This window comes from Mirounga leonina, unplaced genomic scaffold, assembly GCF_011800145.1.
Source record: "Mirounga leonina isolate KUSES-001 unplaced genomic scaffold, KU_Mleo_1.0 Mir_173, whole genome shotgun sequence".
In the NCBI taxonomy this organism is placed as follows: domain Eukaryota; kingdom Metazoa; phylum Chordata; class Mammalia; order Carnivora; family Phocidae; genus Mirounga; species Mirounga leonina.
Window position 1 is genome coordinate 89,841,105 of NW_023270447.1, and position 16,978 is coordinate 89,858,082.

At 64.8% G+C, this 16,978-nt stretch overlaps 2 protein-coding genes across 5 annotated transcripts in view; one reads left to right on the forward strand and one right to left on the reverse strand.

Annotated features, from left to right (window-relative positions):
* Nucleotides 1-26: 26 nt before the first annotated feature.
* Nucleotides 27-5,973, forward strand: TNFRSF25 (TNF receptor superfamily member 25). 2 transcript variants are annotated; one of them, XM_035019918.1, is made up of 10 exons: nt 27-753; nt 1,322-1,442; nt 1,626-1,760; nt 2,125-2,292; nt 2,382-2,460; nt 3,187-3,242; nt 3,342-3,449; nt 3,616-3,650; nt 4,132-4,312; nt 4,547-5,973. In XM_035019918.1, the coding sequence occupies exons 1-10, from the start codon at nt 382-384 to the stop codon at nt 4,867-4,869; spliced, it is 1,578 nt and encodes a 525-aa protein (XP_034875809.1). In that variant the 5' UTR covers nt 27-381; the 3' UTR covers nt 4,870-5,973. The 2 variants fall into 2 exon arrangements, with proteins under 2 accessions (XP_034875809.1, XP_034875810.1); XM_035019919.1 differs by having other exon boundaries at nt 27-525.
* A 5-nt stretch (nt 5,974-5,978) lies between these two features.
* ESPN (espin) overlaps nt 5,979-16,978 on the reverse strand; it is a 29,706-nt gene continuing 18,706 nt past the window's right edge. The window contains exons 8-15 of one of the 3 annotated variants that reach the window (XM_035019915.1): nt 15,203-15,364; nt 14,920-15,112; nt 13,596-13,622; nt 12,321-12,466; nt 11,975-12,238; nt 7,441-7,520; nt 7,331-7,342; nt 5,979-6,236 (exon numbers count right to left, since the gene is read on the reverse strand). In XM_035019915.1, the coding sequence (XP_034875806.1) occupies nt 6,089-6,236; nt 7,331-7,342; nt 7,441-7,520; nt 11,975-12,238; nt 12,321-12,466; nt 13,596-13,622; nt 14,920-15,112; nt 15,203-15,364 (1,032 nt within the window). In that variant the 3' untranslated portion in view covers nt 5,979-6,088. Of the gene's footprint in view, nt 6,237-7,330; nt 7,343-7,440; nt 7,521-11,974; nt 12,239-12,320; nt 12,467-13,595; nt 13,623-14,919; nt 15,365-16,978 lie in introns of all 3 variants that reach the window. The other 2 variants (XM_035019917.1, XM_035019914.1) reach the window with 2 other exon arrangements.

A 16,978-nucleotide genomic window follows, 5' to 3' on the forward strand; every position in this document is an offset into this window, starting at 1 on the left:
CTCCTGTCCCCCATCCCGCTCCTGTCTCCCTCCTGTCCCCCTCCATCTGTGGTAGGGCACCAGTGGAGGAGACTGCGAAAGAGCCTTAGTGAGTGAACAGGGCAGAGGTGACCAGACCAACACCCCAAGATCAACCTCACCCCCTGCCTCAGCCCCAAGGTCCACCCTAGACCCCCCATGAAGTGCTCCCTCCCACGAGGTGCCTCAGAAGGCCCTGCCCTGGGCAGTCCCTGTAAGCTTATGCCAGGGTAGGCGATGTGTCTCAGGCTCTAGGGATAATGCCCCCTAGACCCCCCTCTAGGGGAGGGGCCCCGTACCCACACCCAGGCAGTATCTGGGGAGGCTGGGTCTCCCTCCTGCGTAGTTCTGGCCCAACCCCTCATGGCTGAGGAAGGGCTGAGGCCCGAAGGAGGGAAGTCACTTCACCTGGAAGTGGTAGTCTCAGAGTTGAGGCTAGGACCCAGGCGTGGGGACCTGGATGCAGCCGTGTCCTGGGTACACCTTGCTGCCCCCGGGCCGCCTCAGGTGAGCTCAGGTGCACAGGGGCAGGCCGCGTGGGCTGGGGGCCCCGCCCTGACCCCCTCCCCTGAGGCGGGCTCCTCTGGGCGGCTTGGGGCAGAGCAGGCGGGCAGAGCGGGCAGAGCGGGGAAGCCCCCGGCTGGCGCACGCCTGTCGCCTGCCATCGGAGGGCCCAGCAAGGCCACAAGAGCCATGGAGTTGCGGCTGGGGGGCTACATGGCAGCGGCGGCTGCGGTGAGTGGGAGCGCGGCAGACTGGGAGCGCGGCAGACGGGTGTGGACGGCCTGGAGCCTGACCTCGGGCCCTGGTCTCCGCGCTGTGAATGAAGGGGCCCAACTTCCTTGGGAAGCGTGGCAGCCCCACCCCCCCTTTCGACTTAGAGACTCAGCTAGTTAGAGGCTCAGCCGGGCGGGGCCCTTCCGCTGAGAGGAAACCCCCGCCCAGGGGCCAGAGGGGTCTAGGGCCCCAGGCAGGGAAAGCTCTGGGTCCCCCACCTTCCAGAAAGCACGAGTGGGGATGGGGCTGCCTGAGCCTGCGCCGGTGCCCTGGCGGAGGGGAAACGTGTGAGAGGAGCTGGCCGGAGACCTCTGCTCTCCTTCTCCCAAGCCTGCTCCGCGCACGGTGGGAGGGAAGCTCGGCTTACCCCACGTCCATGGGCACCTCCTCTACTCAAGAACCGGAGAAGTGGGCTGCTCTGAGAGCAAGCGGGCGCCCCCCTCCCCCCCGCCGAAGTGGGGCAGATGGGGCAGGGAGGGGCCCTGCGCGGTGAGCCCTGCTGGAGCCAGCAGCGCCCGTCCTCCAGGTCCTGCTCCTTGTGCTGCCGGGCGCCCAGGGCCAGCACAGCACTCCCCGTCCTAAGTGTGACTGTGCCTACAATTTCCAGAAGAGAAACAGTCTGTTCTGTTGCAAGGGCTGTCCAGCAGGTGAGCCGCTGAAGGGGTGGGAGGGTTGTGGGGGGAAGTGAGGGCAGACAGAGGAGATGGGGTCAGGCGGGGTCAGGAGACAGGGGAAGCTGGGGTGGGGGAAATAGGGAGCCAGAGATAGGAAGGAGGAGAGGGGAAAGTGGGACCCCCTTTGACTGTCTGACCTGGGTCTGGTTTCCATAGGGCACTACCTGAAGGCCCCCTGCCCAAAGCCTTGCGGAACCGCCACCTGCCTTCCGTGCCCCCGGGGCACCTTCCTGGCCAGGGAGAACCATCATGAGACCCGCTGTACTCGCTGCCAGGCCTGTGATGAGGAGGGTGAGGGGCCTAGCTCTCAGTGGGGGGCTCTTGAGGACAGGCCATGGCCAGGGTATTTCTGAAGGCGGGGGCTGCTTGGGCTTAACCTCTGGGTGTGACAGCCCTGTGCCCATGTGTGCCAGGCCCTCCCCCCCATCCTGCCCTAAGATGCCTTTGCCCCCTCTCTTCCTGATGACCCTCCTATCCCTGTATATGTCTCAGCCTTTGATCTGTGGCGATCTCCATGCTTCTCTCCCTTTGGGGGGTGGCCCTCTGTCTGGTCTGTCCCCATCTCCATTTTCCAGGGGATCTGCCCCCAGTCCCCATGGGGGCCTCTGGCCCTGATGGCCTCCATTCTCCCCATCTCCCTGAACACTCTGGTCAGTCTCCCAAGTGGCCCTGACGAACTGCTCAACGGTGGCGGACACCCACTGTGGCTGTGAGCCAGGCTGGTTCCCAGAGTGCTTGGTCAAGTCCTGCAAGATCGGCTCGCCCTTCCGCTGCCACCCATGCTCAGACTGCAGGGCCCTGCACCGCCACACACGGGTGCCCTGTGAGTATCCCCATTCTGGGCTACCTACCCCCACCCTCCCTAACTCCCTCTCTCTCTTCGGGACCCACAAGCCATCTCCTGGACTGCAGGTTCTGCCAGAGATACCGACTGTGGGACCTGCCTGCCTGGCTTCTATGAATATGGCAACAGCTGCGTGCCCTGCCCCACGTAACTTCCTGGCTGCCCCTGGGACAGGGAAAGGGAGGCTGGGAGCAGAGTGGGGACCTCAGGGAAGGGGGAGGGAGCTTGGTCCTTGGATGCTAGAGGGAAATCTGCAGTCACCTTAGGACGGATAAATAGGGGGCATATCTTCACTCTCTGTCAGACTGTCCTATAGTCCTCTTTCCAGCTATACATTAAAGAAGCATAGGATTTGTCATTTTATAGAGAGTCACGTTCAAACCTTGGGCTGAGACTCAAGATCTGCCACTTGTTCTCCGGGAGATCTTGGGCAGTTACTTCGCCTCTCTGATCTGTGGCTTCCCCGTGTGAACATGGCGATGTTAGTTGGTTCTCCCCAGGGCTAAGAGTAAGGGGTAAAGCACTTTATCCATTCGTCTGCTCAGCCAAGTGTGTATGAAGCATCTCCCATTTTCCAGAGATGTTCTAGATGCTGGGGATACAACAGGGAACAAAGTAGGCAAATCCCTGTCCTCATGGAGCTGACATTCTAGTGACCCTCAATCTAGTCTACAAGAAACACCATAAATAGTGGTTGTCGCTATTGTTCCTGGGGACACAATTGAAATTTCAGCAGTACTTTGGGAACATTCCTGGGTAGTGTGGCTCCCAGGGAAGAGGCCTGGGGAGGGAAGGGCCTCCAGGATGGAGAAGATGGGTAGCCCCTCCTGGTGTGTTCTCCCTCACCTCCCACCCCACTCCCTCTCCTTGCAGGAGCACCCTCGGGAGCTGTCCTGAGCCCTGTGTGACTATCTGTGGCTGGAGGCAGAGTAAGTGGTGTGCTGAGAATTTGAGCAGGATTGCTGGGACGGGCCAAAGGGAGATGGGGGGGAGGGCTACGACCCACCCCTCACCAGCTGTTCTCTCAGTGTTCTGGGTCCAGGTGCTCCTGGCTGGCCTGGTGGTCCCACTCCTGCTTGGTGCTGTGCTGACCTACACTTACCATCGCTGGCAGACTTGCAAGCCCAAGGGTGCTAGTAAGTACAGGCACATGTGCACACGTTTCAGGGGTAAGCCCACTCACCCCCGATGCAAAGTGCTGGGGGCTGGGGTGGTATAGGGGAACACAAGAGGAGGTGGACCAGCGCCCAGGTCTAGGGCTCTTGCCTGGTTGCTGATGTGATGCTCTTTGTCTCTCGGCAGATGAAGCTGGGACGGAGGCCCTGACTCCCCGACCGGTGAGCGTATAAGTAATATTCCGGGAAGAGGGTGAGCAAGCGCCCAGGCCTCAGCGTTCTGGAGCTGAGAGGCTGGGCCCTATGAGAACTCGTGATCCCCAGTGTGTGGCACGAGGCTGGCACAGAGTAGACCTGATGAACAGCGTGAGTTCACCGAGTCCGGAGTGACTGAGAGAAGCACAGCACCTGTCCCTAAGTGGCTCTCAATCTGCTGGGGCCCAGACCGGCTCCGTGGGATGAGTGCCGCCATGGCCAGGCCTCCGACAGGGTTGGGGGAACAAGAGCAGGGCAGCGAGGGCAGGGTATTCCAGGCAGAAGAAATAGCTCTTCTGGGCCACAGCAGGTTATGGCCGACTGCCGTGGGCAGCCTTGGAGAATGTTAGCTGACTGCGCCCGGGAATAGCCGCTCCGGGCCAGAGACCCCAGACGAGGGGCCTTACTAGGCCAGTTGGGCTGACCTGGGGCTTCTCTTGGCTTCCAGGCCACCCACCTCTCACCCAAGGGCAGCACCCACACCCTTCTAGCGCCACTCGGCAATAGCGAGAAGGTCCACACCGTCCAGTTGGTAGGCAGCGGCTGGACCCCTGGCTCCCCCCAGACCCGGGAGGTGCCCTGCCCGGAGGTGACATGGCCCTGGGACCGGCGGCACAGCAGAGCTCTCGGTAAGAGACCTCACTGGCCCGAGGCCTGGACCCCATTCTCCTGAGGCCCAGATGAGCACTAGTTTCCTGAGGCACCACCGGCCCACGCCCATCCCGAGCTGATCGGGCGGACCCCTCCCTGGCCGGGCCTGCCCGGGGTTCCCGCCTGCGCCCTGCCCTGCCCTGCCCCACCCGCGTCCGCGCCCCTAGGCGGCAGTTCGCGCTCCCCACGGGCTCTCTCCGGCCCGCCCTCAGGCCCGCCGCCGCCGCTTTCGCCAGCGCCCCCTGCAGGCTCGGCGGCCGCCACGCTCCAGCCCGGCCCGCAGCTCTACGACGTGATGGACGCGGTGCCGGCGCGGCGCTGGAAGGAATTCGTGCGCACCCTGGGGCTGCGCGAGGCGGAGATCGAGGCCGTGGAGGTGGAGGTGGGCCGCTTCCGCGACCAGCAGTACGAGATGCTCAAGCGCTGGCGTCAGCAGCAGCCCGCGGGCCTGGGCGCCGTCTACGCGGCGCTGGAGCGCATGGGGCTGGACGGCTGCGCCGAGGACCTGCGCAGCCGCCTGCAGCGCGGCCCGTGACGCAGGGCTCCCGCCGCCGCCCCCGGGCTCCGGCGGCCCCTGCAGAAGCCCTAAGTACGGTTACTTATGCGTGTAGACATCTTATGTCACTTATGCAGCTCCTGGCACGGCCCTGCGTAGCCGCGGCGCGCCCCGGGCTACTGGGTGGGGCAAAGGAGCGCGGACGGATGTCGGGAGGGGGCGGGAGACGGCTCGGTTCTGGGCCTGAGCTCCGTGAGGCCTCGGTATTAAATCTGTGAAGAAGAGCTACTGCTTGGTGTTGCCGCGAGGCTGGGGTGTTAAGTGGCCCGGGCTTGGTTTCCCGGGGCCGTCGAAAGGGGGCCGGAAGTCTTGTCGCCCCAGGGCCGGGGACCCACGGTGGAGGCCGCTGTGGCCCTTGGCTCCCAGGCTGCCCCTCCCGCCCGGCCGTGCCCCAGTTACCCCGGAAGGGAGAGGAAGTCGCGGCGACGGCGCTAGAGCGTGAACGTCAGCCCCGGCGGCTGAGAGCTTTAATGGGGGTGCGGATGGGGGGGCGGGGAGGAAGCAGGCGGAGACACAAGTGCCCGGCCCCCGCCCCCCGCTCTCTCCACCGGCGCCGCGGAAGGGTCCGGGGAGCGTGGGCCTGGGTGGGCAGACTTCACGGGACGGGGGAGGGCAGACGATGGGCCCCCGGAGCGGCAGCTCCGTCCCGACGGGCAGGTTGCTGTCTTCATCGCTTCTCGGTAAACAGTCGACTGAGAGGAAGCCCTCGGCGGGGATAGGAAATGCGGCCCGGGCGGGCAGGGCACAGATCTGGGTCAGGACGGGAGGAAAACCCCTTCCCCGAGCGTGGGGCCTGCCTCCGCCCAGGATGCGCCGGCCACGCGGGTTCCGGGGTGCGGGGGAGGGGGCTGCAGCCGGTCGCGCGCGCCCCGCAGGGAAACAAAAGCCACCACCCACGGGGCCGGGGAGAGCTCTGGCGACCTTCAACGGGCATGCAAATATATGCAAATGGGCATGCAAATAAGCAACTTTCTGCGTCAACAGCTTGCTTGGGCACTTTTTCTGGGCGACTGCGGCGGCGGGCGCGCTCCAGCGTCGCCCCGGGCTGGGGCTGCGGGGGCCGGAGCGGGGTCAGGGAGGGGTTCCAGCGCGGGAGGGGGAGGCAGCGCGGCTCCCAGCCCTTCCGCCCCGGGCCGCGCAGGCCGGGGCGCAGGCTGGGGCCCCTCGAGCTCACGAGGCTGCGGGCAGGAGGGCGGCATTAGTACTTAGCGATGTCCCCCTTCTTCAGGATGATCTGTCGCTGCCAGGGCGCCAGCTTGGTCTCGTCGTAGCCCAGCGTCCGCAGCTTCTCCGACTGCTCTTTCTCTCGCTGCATCTCCTCCTGCTTCTGTCGCTCCTCTTCTTTCCTGGGCATGGTGTGGGGGCAGGACGGCGGGCGAGTGTGAGGGTGGGCCAGGCACCGTGAGGGGCTCACGGCTGGCAAGGAGTGCGTTACGGAGGGCAGGGGCTGGGTTGCTGAGGACAGAGGGGCTAATTATTGGTGGCCAGGGCACTGAATTCCAGGGGCAGAAGGGCTAGGGGACTGGGGTTGGGTCAGGAGGCACAAGAGCAGGGCTGGTGGGGGGCCAGAGGGGCTTGGTTGAGGGCAGACTGGAGTCACTGGGGCACACACACGAGCTGGGTGAGTGAGAGGCTGTGGATGAATTATTGCTGGCTGGGGAATTACTGGAAACAGTGGTGCTGGGTCAGGGGTGTGGCAGAGGTTGAGGAGGGGGTGAGTTCGGCGGTACTGGGGTCGGGCTGCGGAGAGCAGAGGGACCACACTACTGAGAGGCAGTGGTGGGTAATTAGGAACAGTTATTATAAGATAGGGGCTAGATCTGCACTGCTGACAAGGTGGCCACCAAGTACGTGCGGCCACTGAGCATGTGAAATGTCAGAGTGAGAAGTACTGTAGGGGTAAAATGCACATGGCATCTCAAAGACTGTTTTTTAAAAAGAAGTGTAAAAAGATCTCATTAATAACTTTTATACTGATTATGTATTGAAATGATATTTTGATATATTGGGTTAAATAAAATATGTATGTTAAGTTCACCTCTTTTTATTTTTTCAAAGTGGCTACTAGAGAATTTAACATTACATAGTGGCTCGCGTTATACTTCTATCAGCACTGGGCTAGATTACTGGGGCAGAAACTCTGTTTTGAGGGACAGAGATCAAGGTTATTGACCCTGAGGTTGGGTTAACTGAAGGCCAGGTTAATGGGAGACGGGACCTGGGTAATTGGGAACAAGGCTGTGAGGGCATAAGATGTAGACTCTGAGGCAGGGTCTCAGTTACTGGGGGAGAGGAGGCTGGTGGCATCATTGGGAGCAGAGAGGTTGTGCTGCAGACCTGAGTGACAAGGGGATGTGCTCAAATGGGGCTGGACGAAGGGGCAAAAGCACGGTGCCTAGGTTGGGGAGGGGTGGCAGATCGGGCCCAGTCCCACACTCACCGCTTCTGTTCCCTAGAAGGAAAAAGAGATAGCATTATCTGGTGCCACCACGTCAGGGACATGATCAAGACATCCCACCAGACCCTGAAGCTTCTGGTTCCCCAGCTCACCTCTCCTCTTCTAGCTTCTTCCGCAGGAGGTCTCGCCTCCAGGCGGGCATGCTGGCCAGCCGGGCCTCCTCCTCTTCCTCCTGAAACACAAGCACAGAGCTTTAGGACCAGCATGGGCGAGGAGGTAGGGGGACAGAAGGGGTGCACCCCCAGCCCCAGGGGACCCGCACCAGTCAGGGACAATGGGATACAGATGTCCTTCTACAGGGCACTTAGATGAAGGTGCCTGGCCACAGTCCCCTTAAAGGGAGCCTCCCAGGCTCTGGCCCCTTGTAACTCAGGCCCCTTGTGTCCTACAGGTGGCATCAGAGAGATCAGAGCTAAGGTGGAGGGGAGCAGCAGAGAATGAGCTTCCCCACCGGGACAGCTGACAGATGGCCCCAGGCCCCTGACCCAGACTCTGGGCAGACCCTTACGTGGGCCCCCACAGATCCAGCCAGCTCAGAGAGGCTCAAGCTGGCCTCCAGCGTGAAGAACCTTCTGGGCCCTGTGTGTCCTAGTCCCGAGTAGAGTAGACACCACGTCTGCAACTGTGTGGTTGCACTGACTTGGCAGGAGGGGGGCACGCATCCAACACGGGCGGCTTACAGCAAAGAGCTTTATTACTTGGAGGTTTACAGAGGAGAACACATCACACGGAACACGACACACGTGGCTCCCTTGACCTCAAAGAAGTAGCTGTGAATTCCAGTGAAAAACCAAAGAGAGGAGCGCTACACTGCCCCAAGGGGGGCCACGGTCCCTCACTCGAGGGGCTGCTTCTTCCACCCGGCTCCGACACAGAGCCAGGCAAGATTGTAGGGCCAGAGGGGAACACCTGGTTTGCCCTGTGCCCTGCCCTGCCCTGCCCATTCTGGCTACCGCCCCGCATCTGGCCATGGTGGGGTTTCAAAGGCTGCGGCAGCCCGGTCCTCCTGGGCACTCTGGGTTCTCCAAGGCCACCCTGCTGGCTTCTGGGTTCTTCCTGCCCGCTTCTGGCCTCCAGAGGGCATCAGACAGGCATTCAGGCCCGTGTTAAGATGCTTGAGGGGAAATTCCGAATTCTGCTCAGATGTCAAAGAGCTCTGCCTCCTTCTCCTTCCAGAAGGAGAAGCTGCGGTCAATGTAGCGGCAGATGTCCTCGTTGCTGAACTCGCCCATCTCAGACACCAACTCCAGGGGATCTTCGGCAGGGGCTTCGGAACTAGGAGGGTCCCATGTCGGGGGAGGTGCGGCCGGCGGAGGTGGGGTCGGGGGCTGCGGCGCAGGAGCTGGGGCCTCGGGCTGCCCCTCTGGCCAGTCCACCATCTGAGCCGAAGCAGCGACCTTTTCCGCCGGCTCCCTCTCCTCCTCCCCTTCTCTTTTCTCCTCCCCTTGCTCCTTCACGGCCTCATCTGCGCGGGCTGGCTCGGCCTCCGGGCTATCTCCAAAGAACTGGCGCCTGAGGTCCTCGAAGCCGTCGCTCCAGCTGCGCCGGCCAGCCTCCACCTGCTCGAGCACCACGCGGTGGAAGAGGCGGATGAGCTCCCACGGGTGGCTGCCCAGCCGGTCGAACATCTCGTAGCACAGCAGGTGGCGGAACTTGCGCTCCTCACGGCTCAGGCCCATCTCGAGCAGCTGGAAGTAGCCGAGCATGAAGAGGTCGAGCGTGAGGCTGTCGTAGCGCGGGGGCGCGCCGCCGTCGAGGGGCGGCAGGAAGTGCTCGGGCCAGTACAGGCCGTGCGCTAGGCCCGGGCCGCGCGGCGGGCGTGCCGGCACCTGCCGCAGCAGGCTCCGCCAGTGGCCCAGCAGCTTGCCCACCACCCGCCGCTGCTTCAGCAGGCGCAGCAGCCGCCCGTCGGGGCCGTCGGCGGCCTCAGGGGCCGGGCCCGCGCCGGCGGCCACCACTCGCGGCAGCAGTCTGCGGAGGCGCGCCTGGGCGCGGCGCCCGGGGCCGCGGAAGGTCCACTTGCGCCAGTGGTCCAGGAAGAGGTAGACGATGCGCTCCTTGCGCATATCGATGTAGTCCTGGACGCCGCGCAGCTCGGTGGAGAGCGGCGGCCGGCGCGCCAGCTGCTCGGGCTCGGGCAGCGCCGCCTGGTGGCCGGGCGCGTCGGGCGGGCGCAAGGCGCCCAGGGAGTCCCCCGCGGCCCGCAAGCCGTTGGCGGCGGGGGCGCTGGGCTCCCCGGCGCCGGCCGCCACGTAGTCCTCCTCGAGGATGGGCTCTCGGCCGGAGGCGCCGGCGGGAAGCGAGAGCTTGCGGCGCGAGTCGCGCGCGGGCGCCGAGCCCTGGGCGCGCAGCTCGTAGACGGCGCGGAGGTGCCGCACCGAGACGCCGCACTCGAGGATCTCGCGCGCCACGGCCTCGCGGCACCAGCTGAGCGAGTGCGAGCGGCCCAGGCAGAGCGGGCCCGGCCGCCAGGGCGCGTCGGGCAGCGGTGCCAGCGGCTGGCCCGTGTCGGCGGCCAGCAGCTCGGCCAGGTGCGCGGGCCGGCCGCCCAGCGCGGCCAGCAGCGTGGCCATGCTCTTGAGCAGCGTCGAGATCTTGCTGCACCAGGCAGGCAGGCTGGCGGCGCGGCCGTGCATGCGGCGCGGATCGACGGTGAAGCGCGGCGCCGAGAGGGCGGCCGAGATCGGCAGCAGCTGCTCCAGCTCCAGCTCCAGCTGCTCCAGGCGCGCCTCCAGCTTCTGCGCCTTGTGCAACACCTGCAGGTTCTCGATTTGCTGCTCGATGCGGAGGATGTCGGCTTCGGTCATGAGCTCGCCGAAGGGCCCGAGGATGGCGTTGTGCGCGCTGGAGTACCTCCAGCCCTCGCGGGGGTAGCAGCACGAGCTGGCGGCCGTCAGCTAAGGCGGGGGAAGACAAGAGAGGGGAGGGAGGCGCGTCTCCCTCTGGCCCGGTTCCCGCAGCGGCCGCCGGGGCGCGCCATTTGCATGCCCCGGGTGGTGTAATGGCTCCGCGGGGCTGTGATGGCGGGGATGGGCCAAGCCCGGCCGGCAGGTGATTACACTGGGGCGAGGCTTCGGCCCAGGCCGCTACTCCGGGCGCTGGGCAGTGTCCTCTCTGGTCGCTGGCGGGGTTCCTTGGGCGCCGTTGCAGAAACTGGGCGGGCAGACGAAGTCTCCACACCTGGCTAGGTTGCTCATTACACCACCGAAGGAACATGCAAAAGGCGCTGAAGCTGCGACGTAAGGCTGCTCTTTCCCACCCCGTCTCGCGTCCGCATGCCCTCGAGGCCTCGCCCAGACCGATGACCCCTTCTCTGCGCCCCCTGCAGCCCAAGCCCTCCCTGTGCACGCTGCCCCAGCTGAACCAGCTGCCTGGACACAGCTTTCGCTCCTAGTCCCCACACCAGAATAGGCTCGCCAGGAACTTCCGACAGTTTCGTTCATTTCTCACTTGAGTGCGGGGCTTCTCCAGCCCTGGAGCGGGGGTGGGGGGGTGGGGGGGGTGTCCTCATCCTCACAGGCCTCCCAGTTCATCTTGACCCACTACAATCCGTTCCCCACAGACAAATAGGATGAGGCCACTTCCTCACGTAACCCCTCTCCTAGGCTCCTGACTGCTGCAGGAGAAAGTCCATTTTCTTCAAGTCCAGGCCTTGGTGATCTGACCCGCACTGACCTCTCCAGCTCCACCCCTCTCCTAATACAGTCTCGGAGCCTGCTTGCTCTTTGCCCCACTCTGTTCCCAGTCCGCCTCTTGCTCATCTCCCAAGTCCACCTTGGACATCACTTCCTCCTTCCCTAACGCCGCCTCCAGCCCAAATACGATGGTGGGCTTAGGGCAGTCCCAGTCCTCTGCATGCCCCATCACAGCGCCACTGTATGGTAACAGCCCATTTACAGGCCTCCCTGCTCACTCAGGCTCTCGCATTACCTTGTTTCGTATTCTTGGGGGGCACTTATGGCTTTACTAAGGTGCTGTGTTTGCTTGTTGGTTGATCCCCTGCCACCCCTCCTCTCTTCGCAGCCCTGAAAGGTTCATCGTGAACCCCCAGAGGCTACAACAGTGCGTGTCACATACACAGCACCCAGGAAACGTGTTGAGCGGGCAAACCATCCTGCCAGCCAGTGATGATCAGTCATCTGACAGATAAGAAAATATCTTAGGCTAGATGAGGCTCAGTATCCGTGGCTGGAAAGTGGCAATGCAGGGGAAGAGCCCAAGCCAGGCCAACTCCAACCAAAAGCCTGTTGGCTACTCCGAGGGTGGTCCCTGGACCAGTGTGGTCATCCTCACCCAGGAGCTTCCTAGCAGCACGGAATCTCAGCCCCACCCAGAGTTCCTGAATCAGAATAGGCATTTTTACAAGATCGCAGGCGACTGGAAGCACATTAGAGTTTGATGAACTTTGCCATCTCACTAAAAGACGGGCTGCTGGGGGGCGGGGTAGGGGTGGAGACTGGGGACAGTCCCAGGGCAGGGAGGTCGTGGAAGCCTGCTTTCCCCCCAGAGGTAATGGGAGCCACCTGAAGTGAAAGGGACCGGAAGCCTGGGGGATGATGTGGGGGGTGGGCCGAGGGCCCAGGTGCAGACCCTTGGGCCCTCTGGGGTGCAGACCACCCCGCCCACCTTCCGCCTCTGCTCCTCCTCCTCCTGCATCTTCAGCTGCAGTTTCCGCACCATCACCTGCCGCTTCCACTCCGGGATGGGCCGGCCCTGCTCGTCGTGCGTGGGGATGAGCGCCTCCACGTCGAGCTGCACGCCTGGCGCCGGGGTGGCGGGCGGCGCCGGCGCCACGCTGCCATTGAGCAGAGGCTGGGGCCCGGCGGCCGGCGGGGTGGGGCTGCGGGCCCGTGAAGGCGCCGGCGACGCCTGAGGCAGCGGTGAGTCCGCCTGCGGGGCGAAGCGGCGACACTGAGGGCCTGGCGGGCAGGGGCGAGGGGAACCGGGGCGGGAGTGCTGGCGGGCCGCCTACCTGGGAGATAGGCTGCCCGCTGCCCGAGAACACCGTGGTCAGCCCCTTGCTCTGCGGCGTCGGCTTCAGACTCTTGCCCGCCTTAATCTCAGCCAGTAGCTCGGAGTTGTCACCCGTGGGGGACATCATGTTGAAAGACTTGCTGCCTGCACGGAGGCAGGAGAGGCGGTGCTGGCCGGGGACGGGGCCTGCGTCCCCGCCGCCCCCCATCTGACCCTCTGCTGCCCCCTCCCCAAGTCAGGAGGGGCCGGGGCCCCAGATGGCAGCTCTCCAGGTCCCAGGTCCGCTGGGCGGCTCTCGTGAACCCCAGAGGGGGGTTCCCCGCTCGCAGCTTGGGGAGGGGCGGACACCATCATCCCGGTCCTACTCACGGGGCGTCCGGGCCCCGCCTGGAAGCCCCCGGGAGTACATGCTGGCTCTTGGGCCGACCCTGGGGACTCCAGCGAATGTCTCTGCCCAGGACATTGACTGACCAGCTCCAAGACACTACCTGGGGGCCAGCCACCCGACCTTTGTCCTGGGTTCCCTGCCTCGGCCCTGCCGGGGTGGAGTCTCCCTCCAGCCCGCTCTGCATCAGCAAAACTCAGTGACCCTTGGACTGAGTCGCCGGGGGCCTCCATGGCTCTACGGACTCAGAACCCTGGATGCCAGAACCCAGCCGGTCCCCTCCCCAGCCCCCATACCCACAGACAGACATGCGCGTGGACACACTGGTTGCAAGCCCATAGCACACTTAATGGCAAAGCGCTGCTCAGCTCTGGGGGACCCAGGAAAGTGGAGCCCTTACTAAGGATATGGGATGAAGGCCCCGAGGAAGAAGGGCCGGGTGAAAAACATGCAAGTACCCAGTGCACGAGTTTGCATTTTCTGACAGGGCTAGCGGAGGTGACTGGGGTTTGGGAAGGGCTGTCTTTAGAGACTGAGGAGGGGTGAGGGCTGGGTGAGGGCAACAAAACAGGCCGACAGGGGACTCTTACGTTCCCCGGCGCTGGGGATCCCTGAGCGAGAAGCAGGAGGGGTAAAAGGAAAAGGTGCCAGGCAGGCACTGGCAACAGGTCCATTTATTTAGGCAAAACTGAGCCCCGGGCAGAACTCGTGGGTGTGCATGTGGGTGCAGGGGAAGGAGGAAGGTGGCTGTAGTGTGGAGGACCCCTGGCCTACTGGCCCCTGGCCCTGCCCTTTTTAAAGTCCCAGGTCCTTGGGCCTTGATTTCCCTGAGCGTGCCTTGTTCCCCACCCCACCCCTCAGCCAGGAGCCACGCACGCAGCTACTCACTCTTCCTGTGCCTGGGGACTCTCACTTCTAGGGATGGAGAGAAGTGACAGCGAAGTTAGGAGAGGGAGGGAGCCGGAGTGAGGCTAGGACTGCGGGGACAGCAAGAGAAGGGAGGGCAGGAAGAGGGGAGGGAGATGCGCAGAGGAGAGGGGAGAGGAGAGAAGGAATTTTCCAGCTCATCTGACCTTGGCTCAGGGTGCCCTGGGGCTCCACAAGGGTGGTCCGCCCAGTTCCTGCCCTTACTGGTCCATGAGGCTTGCCACTGGCCCTGGCCTCCCTAGCAAGGGCCTCAATCTTGGCATTGGGTTGGGATAGGGCAGCCAGCCCAGGTTCTGCTGAGAAGTGGTGTCTGGAGAAGCCCGAGTCTATTTTTCTTCTGTTCCTAGCTTCAGCCTTGCCCCAGAGGGAAAAAGCTAACCTCAGAGCTGCGGGCCATTCTGGAGGCTTAGGTGGTGGTGAGCATGCTACCATGGGCTCTGGTCTGCAGGGGCTGAGGCTCCACAGGTACCCTAGGGAGCCCAGGCTGGTCCTATTCTGGACCCTATTATACCCTTGCACTCCTAGTTAGGGAGATGACACTTTTGTTGGTGTCACCACACACGGTCCCTGCACTGAGTGGCTGGGCAACCCCCTCCTCCCAGGCTTGGGTGGGCGCATCAGCACTCGGGCACCACCTCCTGGGCCTTACAGGAGCCCTGGCATGCAGGAGTCTGAGCCATGTTACAGAAGCCCAGGAGTCCTGGTCACCAGTCTATACCTTAAAAAGAAGGTGGGGTGAGGGGTCATCAGGAGGGAAGGGGCAGGGCATGATGGGTCACTGGCCTTGTCCCCAGAGCCATGTCCTAGCTGGCCTGGGGCCTCTGGCGGTATCTGGCTGGGAAGAGTCCCTGAAGCATCTGAAAAGAGCTCAGGCTGTAGCTAGCTTGGAAGAACAAGAGAGAGAGGTGAGGAGCAGAAGAGAGACATAGGATAGACATGGGGCAGGAAAAAACTTGGCCAACAGCCCTGCCTCCTTGAAACTAGTTCTGCTTCTCGGAGCTTCCTGTGAGCACCAGCTCTTTGGAAACACCAGACACCAGAGCCGGGAGGCCTTCCCTGCTGGATGGGACGTGGACCCAGAGAGGGAAGGGGACTTGCCTGGGCTCACACTAAAGTAACTCAGAGCCTTCCCTTACGGCCCTCATTGGGCTGGGGGCTGCAGCAGGAAGAACGAGTAGGAAGAGTCAGCGCTAGGGCCGCCGCAGCTGGGAAGGGAGCGAGGTCTAGGTTTCCCGCCCCTTCAGGGCTAGCGCCGGCCCCCGCCCCTCAACCCGCCCCTACTCACTGCCTGTGGACGAGGAGGAGCGACGCTGCCCGCCACCAGGGCCAGCGCCCTCGAAGGGCAGGGGCGGAGCAGGCGGCGGCGAGCTAAGGGCCTCCGGCAGGGGCGGCGGCGGCGGCGGCGGGGGCAGCTCCCTGGACGCCTTGGGGTCCGCGGCGCAGCCGTTATGCACGTGGTTCCCGGGGAGCAGCGCCGCCTGCGGGGGAGCGGAGGGGCTAGCGAGTGAGGCGCGGGAGGCCCGGCCGGGTCCCGGGCGGCCGGCGGGTGCGGGCTGGCAGGCACGCACCTCCTCGCTGTGCGCCATGCCCGGGCCTGCGGCCGGCGGCTCCCCGGGACAGCGGCCCAGCTGCCGGTAGTAGTCCCCCGTGCTGGGCTGCTTGCTGAAGGCGCGGGGCTTGCGGCCGGAGTCCTGCCTCCTCAGCCCGTTGCGGCCGTCGCGGGAGCTCAGCTGCGGAAGACAGCGGTGGCGGGGCTTCGGGCACTGGTCCCTGGCTGCCTCGCACGCCCCGCCCCTCCCCCAGCCCTTCACATTCCCGGGGCTCCTGGCCAGCGGCCGTCGAAAGGGTGCAGCCAGCCGGGCTCCCAGACCCTCCTGTTCTCAGAGCGGAGATGGGGCGAGGGTCCTGGGGAAGGGCAGGCTCGGTCGGCCCCACAGGGAGGGGTTCAGGGCGCGGGCCCAGGGCCGCAAGGGCCCCCACTGAAGCTAGAAGGGGCGGGACCGGGGGCGGGTTGATCCAGCCCAGTCGCCAGGGGGAGCCGGAGAAGGGGCAGCCCGCGGTTCAGCCAGCGCTAAGGCCTCAGCCTCACCCCACTCCCGGCCACCCGACCGTCCGGCGCGTCCCCACGCCTCTGCCGAACCGTCTCTTTCGGGGACTCCGGCGAGGGAGCCCCCCTCAGAGCCCTTGTCCTGTTAAGCTCCCGCTTGCCCAGGGCTCTCAGCCGCCCGGCCCCGGGGCTGCTCCTACCTGCGACTGCGCCGGTGGCCCCCGCTGTGCACCTGGCGGCGGGGGCGGCACGGACCCGACACCTGCGCCACCTGATCTTTCCTCTCAGCTTACAGCCCAGCCCTGCCCGCCCGCGCCCAAGAGCGCCTAGGAGCTCTGTCGGCCTGACATCACCCAGGGCCCGCCAATCCCGGGCTGACCCACTCCCAGCAATAGGGGACGCCACGGGGGCTCCAACGGCGTCGCCACAACCAGCCGCCGCGCCCTACCCGCCCCGCGAGCCAGATGTGGCCCCGCCCCTGCGCCTCTCTCCCTCCGCTAGGCGCCGGGCACCCCGGCCTCCATCTTCCTCCCCCAGCGGGCCCCTTCCAAACCCCGCGGACAGAATGCGGGCCTGACCGCGAGCAGCGGAGCCCCCATATTTGGTACCCCTGGGTTCCGGGTCACGCCCCCGCCCTTCCCCTCCGGCATCTGGAAACCATCGACATCCGCGTAAGCGACACCGACACCCGCGCCTAAGCCTCAGGTTTCAGGGGCGGCAAGGCAGGCTCGGATGACAGCGCGGTGGCCCGCCCCGTCGCAGCTGCCCCCCCGCTAAGCCCAGCCCAGGGAAAAGGACATGGGGCGGCAGGGCCAAAGGCCGAGGGACCGTGCGGGGGCTGTCCCGTTCCACCCGCCCCCCCCCCCCCGCGCCCCTGCGTCCCCGCGGTGGCCCCGGACCTCCACGCCCCACCCGAACCGGCTCTCGTTGCAGGAAACCCGACACCACAGGATTTGTTTTCTGGGCCAGTCGGGCCCCTCGGCGCCCCCTGCAGCCCCGAGGCGCGGATGCCGCGACCCTGCTCCCGAGGCGGTCAGACAGGGGCCAGGCCCAGGGGGCGGAGGCGCACCGCGCACACAAAGGGCCCTTTGTGGAGCTGCCGGTCGCCTGCGGCCCTGCACGCACACACCGGGTAGGGGCACGGGACCTCGAAATCCTGGTGCGCAGGGGAGTGGAGGGGGCACAGGCTGGGCCACCTGTCCTGTGGCTTTGGGCAGGGTTCACACAGCCGCCTCCAGGGAAAGTCCGCTTGCCCTCGGCCCCCTGCAGTCCTCCCCTGGGCCCTCTCCACCTCATA

Coding starts and splice junctions, on each gene's coding strand:
- TNFRSF25 (XM_035019918.1), top strand. CDS start 382: ATGGCTGAGGAAGGGCTGAGGCCCGAAGGAGGGAAGTCACTTCACCTG. Junction 754..1,321: donor ACATGGCAGCGGCGGCTGCG/GTGAGTGGGAGC, acceptor CCCGTCCTCCAG/GTCCTGCTCCTTGTGCTGCC. Junction 3,450..3,615: donor TTGCAAGCCCAAGGGTGCTA/GTAAGTACAGGC, acceptor GTCTCTCGGCAG/ATGAAGCTGGGACGGAGGCC.